Genomic DNA, 7,522 nt, shown 5'->3' on the forward strand with positions numbered 1-7,522 from the left:
GACACCTAATAAAAAGACCAAAAGCAGTATAAGTCCACAGGTACACACGCACACACAGACATACTCCCTCCCTAGAAAGGGCGATTCTACCCTGTGGTATCCCTCCAATCGCTGAAATGTGAACATACCCTAATGCTCGGGGGAATGTCCAAAGTAGAACATTACCTTTTGGATCCAGCATAGTTACTATCTTCCTGAGCTGAGCCAATTTGAAAAGATAGTTTATGTTGCAGAAAGATGCTCTTGAGCATGTTAATTGGGGGGATCTCGCAGAATAGGATTTTTTAAAACCATGAATAAAATTAAGAAAATGACTCTTAAATAGAAGTTACATTTTCTCTAATGTCAGGTGCCATAAACTATACCAGTCTGGATTTTCTCAGCAGGTAATTGTATTGCTCACAGTCAGTTGTCAGAACCTTCCTGCTCTTCAGTGTGAAATTAGTAATAGGAAAATGAAATCAATGAGCTGAAATCTATCTAGTTGACAGAGGGGGCGGGGGGATAGTTGAAGGTAAATATAGCTTGCAAACCTGACTAGCTGTGATCCAAACCTCAAATTCTGAGCCTTGCATTTTAATTTAGACTTACTGATTTAGTGAGCCTTTTTCTAAGAATTGCTCTTGGGGCATATCTCTCTGTCAGTATACTGCAAGTGGATATGTTTCCTTTAATCTCCCCTAAATTTCACACCATTAATTTTGGCCCACCCCCTACACTTTTTACCACATTTAGGTATTTTAAAATTTTGGTTCCATTACCCAATGTAGGAATTTTCCTCTGTTTTAATGCCAGCACTTAAATCTATGATGCCTTCAATCACATTGTCAATTAACATGGCAAGCAGAGGGCGATGAATGGGAGCATCTTGCAGAACTTGACTGAAAACATCCTTCAAGGTTGACAAATGCCCTCAGTCTACACTTTGGGCATCAATATCCAACCAGCTGTGAGTCTATCTAAGTTGCCTTCACCTGGCTCACTTGCCCCTTTCCTTATTTGGGGGAGATTTTGTCATGCTTTGCTAAAATTCTATAGTAAAGTGCATGATTAGTCCTTTAATAACACTTTTATTTTTAAAAATATACAGTTATGGGGTGCCTGGGTGGCTCAGTCGGTTAAGCGTCCGGCTTCGGCTCAGGTCAGATCTCACAGATCGTGGGTTCGAGCCCCGGGTCGAGCCCCGCATCAGGCTGTAGGCTGACAGCTCAGAGCCTGGAGCCTGTTTCAGTCTGTGTCTCCCTCTCTCTCTGCCCCTCCCCCACTCACGCTATGTCTCTCTCTGTCTCAAAATGAATAAACTACAAAAAAAAATTTAAAATAAAAAATATATATATATACAGTTATTGGGGCATCTGGCTGGCTCAGCCAGTGGAGCAGGTACCTCTTAATCTCAGGGTTGTGAATTCAAGCCCCTGTGGGTTGAGATTACTCGACAATTTTAAAACATCTTTTAAAAAAGACAGTTATTTTATTGGGCTCTCTACTGAACTCATGCAGCACTTCTGTGGTCATTTCCCTTTTTAAAATATTAATACTACAGAATTGTAATAAGAATCCATCGTGTGAACAAAGTGTGATAAACCCATTCAATGGAATACTTAACCAGCAACAAAAAAATAATCTATTGATAAACACACATTCATTTTGGATAAATCTCAAAATTATTATGCAAAGTGAAAAGAGCTAGTATAACAGTCTATAGACTTTATTCTTTGGTTTATATGACAGTTGGGGAAAAGTAAAACCTATAGGGATGGAAATTAGAACACTGATTCCCAGGAGATGGAGGGGAAGAGGGGGATATTGACTGAAAAGGAACATGAGAAAACATTTTGGGTAATTGTAGTAGTTACACAACTGTACGAGTTCATCAAAATTCAACAGACTGTATACCTGAAAAGGATAATATTATCCTATGTAAATTTAACCTCAATGTACCTGATTTTTTAAAAGATATTTTTAATGTTTGTTTCAGTTTTGAGAGAGAGAAAGAAACAGAGACCGAGCTGGAAAGGGGCAGAGAGAGAGGGAGACACAGAATCAGAATCAGGCTCCAGGCTCTGAGCTGACAGCACAGAGTGCCATGCAGGGCTTGAACCCATGAGCAGTGAGATCATGACCTCAGCCGAAGTCAGATGCTTAACCGACTGAGCCACCCAGGCGCCCCTCAATGTACCTGATTTTTTAAATGTCTCATTACAAGAAACTTGTTAAAGGAGGAGTTAAATGTAATCTAGTAAGGTAGAACTTCTGAATTCTATTTTTTTTCCCTTGCTTTGATTATTTTTTAAAAATTATTTTTAGGCTTATTTATTTATTTTGAGAGAGTTTCAGCAGGGGAGGGTCAGAGAGAAAGAGAGACAGAATCCCAAGAAGGCTCTGCACCATCAGCACTGATGCCCGATGTGGGGCCCAAACTCAGGAACCATGCAATCATGACCTGAGCCGAGATAAAGAGTCCGAGGCTAATGGACTGTGCCACCCAGGTGTCCCAGCCCTTGCTTTGATTATTAAGGCAGGTTACTCTGTTCCATTTCACACCTCGTCTACAATCTTTCAGGAATTTTCAAAGATTACCTAACAACTCCAGGTCTCAAAAGGGGGGCCTCCATTCCTTATATCATTGCCAGTTTTAAAGATTAAACTCTTTGAAAAGAAAGCAAAGTACCTTACTTACCATTTAATCTTTCTTATGCTGACATAGCACTGTGTCCCCTCCAAACCTTGGGCCTTTTTTGGCAGTGTTCCTCTTCCTCATTCTTGGAACAGAACTTTAAACTACACCCTACCACCCTGAGCTTTAGAGACTCCCACATGAAATCAGGGAAACATTAGTCTTCTGTGAAGTTGATCATTCCAGCCACTGAGGTACCCACCCCCTTCTCTCCGCTGGGGCTGCTGCCTCAGGGGGTCACTAGGACCCACTCTGCTGACAGTGGGCAGTGTCAGAAAGAGTACAGGTTGATGATAGTAGTGTCCCATCTCAGCCTTGTTTGTTTTTTGTTGCTGTTTGTTTGCGGGTTTTTTTTATTTTGACAAGTCTTCGTATTTTTTTTTTAAGATTAGACTATAACTTTTGATTACCAATTTATAGTAAGAGCTCAAACCACAAATTTTTAGAGATACAGATAACATCTTATTTGACATTACATTAAGATCTAGTGTACGTTGGGGTGCCTGGATGGCTCAGTTGGTTAAGTGTCCGACTCTGGATTTCAGCTCATGTAATGATCTCCCAGTCTTGGGATGAAGCCCCATGTCCCGCTCAGTGCGGATCCTGCTTGGGATTCTCTCTGTCTCCCTCTCTCTCTGCCCCTTCCCCACTCGTGTGCTTTCCCTCCCTCTCTCTCCTTTTTCTCTATCTTTCTCTCTCTCAAAATAAAGAAATAAGCTTAAAAAAAGGTCTAGTGTACTTTGATTACCACTTGGGCTCTGAGGTCACCAATATGGCTCCCAGCCCTCCTCCTCACTTTGGTGATGGACATCTTACCCTCACCCTGTCTGTTGTCTTCCCATGGTCTTTCCAGGCTCTAGTTCTAAAATTTTGGGAGTATGTTACTCCCTTCTTCTCAAAATTCTCCTTATATCCTCTTATAACTTTGGCAATTGTCTATCCTTTGGAATAAACAAATCTTCTATTTCTTAATCAAAAGACCAGGAGACTATCACATGTTTTTCAATATCATCCAAGGAGCTTTGATGGGAGGATGGACTTTGGATCAGCTGAGGAGAAGAAGGAGGGCAAATAAAGGTGCCCAAGTAGGAATGGCCATCACAGGTTTGGGGATAGAAAAGATTGGAGCCTGAGATAAGCCTATCAAAAATAAAGAACTAGAACACATGATCACGAAGGGCGGAGAAAGGAGGCCTGAGAAATGCAAATATGGTATGAAATCTGATGCTGTGTTTGTATCATCTGCCACTTCCAGCAAAAATGTTTAAAATGTGGCATGAAGATGACACATTGAGCATAGCGCTGATTGTCTCTTTCACTTGTCTTGTTCGGGAGGAGAAACTTTTTGATGAATCTGAATTTAGAAGAACTTTTAAATTTTGACTACCTACTTCAAACCATCATGGCAACTGGGTAACCCAGGTAGTAATATTTGCTTATGAAATGCTCTCTGAGATTAATCTGATGAAAATGTATGCAAATGCCAAGTATAACTTTAATATTAAGTCTGTGGCTGAAAAATGTTCTTTTCCAAAGGCAAAAATTGATCTCTGGTGAAAAAGATTTTGGCGATTTGACTGCAGAGATTTGACGAACAGATAACCTTAGTTTATTTTCTGTCTAGGGCTGAAAGTCAGCCTTATCCTTTCTGTTTTTACTTTTATTTTTAAATAAAAGTAAATTCAGAAATTTCTTTTAATCATCCTGCGATTTCACACTTTTTTGTGTGTGCTATTCTAATACAACATTACATTACTTAAAATATTTGGATTTATAAGCCTCACTGAAAGCTGCTGGAATAGAAGCTATGTTTTGTACTTATTATCCTATGCAGTCTTCCCTGTATGTTTTTTGATGCGCAGGTAATGTTAAATGAAGGAAATGAACACAATTTACATACAATTTTCCATGTTGAAAGATAATATTTCAAACAGTTACTTTTCTTTAAGTTTGGTTTACTTCTTTATTAAAGCCTCATTAACATACCATGTTATATTAGTTCCGGGTGTACAACACAAGTCATTCTGTTTCTCATGTTGAAAATTCCACAAGCAATTTTAGGCTCCTCTACTGAGCTCAATGGTCTTTCAATTTCCATAGTCTTCTGTCCGTATCCTGGGATTAAAGAAGAGCACCCTAAGCTTTAGTACCTGTGACCTGAAGCTTAGGGTTGGAAAGAATCTTGCAGATTTCCTAGTCAGACTGTTGTCGTCTTACAAAGCTAAATAACTTCCTCCAGATCACAAAGTGCCTAAAGTCAGAGCCCGTGTGAAGGCTTGGCACACGTGGTTCTCAGTGCAGGACAAAGATGACAACGAATCCTGCCAATGATCTGTTGCATATTATAGAAGCAAGAAAGGCCATCAGCCAAGAAAGGAGACCATCTTAAAAACCGTTCATCATGGTGACAACTTTTCTCCATATTTACATAGGCCTATCCACTTTGTTCTTGAGTTTTAAAAACCTTGATCTTAGACAGAAAAGTGAGTAAGAAGAATTATCATCTTCCAGGCCTACAAGTCTGATAATATCTCTCAGACTCCCTGGTAAATATTAAAGCATATGGATTCCCTTCCCATTGTCTCATTGAGAAATGGAGCTGAAGTTGGTTTTCCCAGTCAGCAATGCAAGATACTATAGCAAATATATGCAGATGTTTGAACTCAAAGTTTGAGAAACTAAGCTAAAACTACCTATAGAATGTGATTTCTCAAAAAACAAGAACAAAAACAACAAACAGTAAAACATACCCACAGCATGAGAAGAACATAAGAACAAGAGGTAATCCAGAATGGTAGATTTCTCTGGCAAATTACTTAACTTCTCTGGGAATTACTTCATCAGTAAAATGGAAATAATAATACCTCATTTTAGTATTGTTTCCAGGATTATATAAGGTGATACAGAATGAATCACCTGGCATAGATTCAGAGCTCAAATATTGGCTATTAACTTTAATATTTAACCTAGTGAAACTACGGTTCGTGGGTTCGAGCCCCGCGTCGGGCTCTGTGCTGACTGCCAGTTCAGAGCCTGGAGCCTGTTTCAGTCTGTGACTCCCTCTCTCTCTGACCCTCCCCTGCTCACGCTGTCTCTCTCTCTCTCTCTCCTAAAAATAAATAAAACATTTAAAAAATAAAATAAAATAAAATAAAATAACCTAGTGAAACTAAATTCTGCATACTCTGCCATAGATAAAGAGGGCAGTTACCACCAAGAGAACGTGGCACTATAGAGGCAAATAAAATTCATCCAGTGGTACAAAGAGCTCTAAACAGGAATAAAGCATGAGAATAGAGGCAATTTGTAACCAGAGCCAAACATTTAGACGTTAATGGATGGCTTCACTCAGTTATTTTTGTGGACGCAGCCATGATTAATTTTTCCACCACTCCAATCAATTCCATTTATTGTCCAGACTCCCTGACAGATCTTAAAGTATATGCATTCCCTTCCAGTTATCTCACTGAGAAATAGAGCTGAAGTCAGTTTTCCTACTAGCAATGCAAGATACTATAGCAAAGATATGCAGATACTTGAACTATGATGATGTCTTATATTTCAAATTCTGGTGTGCATGGTTGTCTAAGCACTGACTAGTCCTATCTCCTGAATAAATGAAGTCTGAAGAGTTTTTAGGTTTTTTTTTAAAAATCTTTATTTATTTACTCTTGAGAGAGAGAGAGTGGCAAAGGGGCAGCAAGAGAGAGAATCCCAAGCAGACTTCATGCTGTCAGCATGGAGCCAGTCATGGGCTGGAACTCACAAACCATGAGATCAACATGAGATGAAATCAGGAATCGGACACTTAGCCAACTGAGCCACCCGGGGACTCCATTTTTGGTTTCGTAATGAGATGGAGAATCAGAGCTAAATCATGTGTTAAATACCTAGACTTGCTAATCATTAATGACAAGTCTATCGATGATAAACCTTCTAAACGCACCTTGAATTTCTTATGGTCAAAAGAAATACATTTACTTGTGTTCTACCTTTCATAATGGTTGACACTATATAAGAACACAATAAATGGCTGTTTAATTGAATGTTCTGGATTAAGTGGCTGTTCTATATCATGCTGTAAGTTGTTCATTTCTTTTTCCCTACCTCTTCTTATTTGCAGTTTGATCACTCATGGCTTTGGGACTCCAGCAATATGTGCAGCCCTCAGCACCTTCCAAACAGTCCTCAGTGAAATGCTGAACTACTTGGAAAAACACACTACCCACAAAAATGGCGGAGCGGCGGATTCTGGCCAAGGACATGCCAACTCGGAGAAAGCTCCCCTGCGGAAAACTTCAGAGGCTGCTGTGAAAGAGGGCAAAACAGAAAAGACAGACTAGCTGCATCAAACAGAATCTATTTCTAGAGAGTCTTGCTGCTGATATTTTTTCTAATATATATATCATTGAGGGTGATTAATCTTCAGTGGACCAAATCTCTACCCTCTCCCAACCCTCCATAAAAAACAAAAATGGAAATGAAAAATGAAACAAAAAGGACAAAACCCCCCAAAAAAAGAAAAAAAAAGGAAAACAGCAGTGTAACCGTGTGATGAAATTGTCACTTTTTAATTTTATGTTATGATAAACTCTTTTTGTGCACGTAATTTATTGTTCCGGATTATATACATCACAGTTTTTAAGCACTTCTGGACTCTGGAGAGGCAGCACATGCTTTTTCACATCTAACTGATGCACTTTCTTATCCAACTATGTAGTTAGGGATTAGAAAGCATGACCAACTGGAATCCACCACCAGTGCTTACAGCTCCGGTCTTTCTTCACTTAATTCCCTGGTAACAGAAGAGTGCCTCTTTCCATTAAATAGACCAGTCTGGCAATC

General features: G+C 39.4%; 1 protein-coding gene across 1 annotated transcript in view; it reads left to right on the forward strand.

The window, feature by feature from the left end:
- TFAP2D (transcription factor AP-2 delta) overlaps positions 1-7,196 on the forward strand; it is a 58,607-nt gene extending 51,411 nt beyond the window's left edge. Inside the window, exon 8 of the mRNA XM_077752861.1 lies at positions 6,801-7,196. Coding sequence (XP_077608987.1) covers positions 6,801-7,020 — 220 coding nt within the window. The 3' untranslated portion in view covers positions 7,021-7,196. The remainder of the gene's footprint in view (positions 1-6,800) is intronic.
- Positions 7,197-7,522: the final 326 nt, after the last annotated feature.

This window comes from Crocuta crocuta, unplaced genomic scaffold (genome assembly GCF_008692635.1).
Source record: "Crocuta crocuta isolate KB4526 unplaced genomic scaffold, BGI_CrCroc_1.0 scaffold291, whole genome shotgun sequence".
NCBI classification, from domain to species: domain Eukaryota; kingdom Metazoa; phylum Chordata; class Mammalia; order Carnivora; family Hyaenidae; genus Crocuta; species Crocuta crocuta.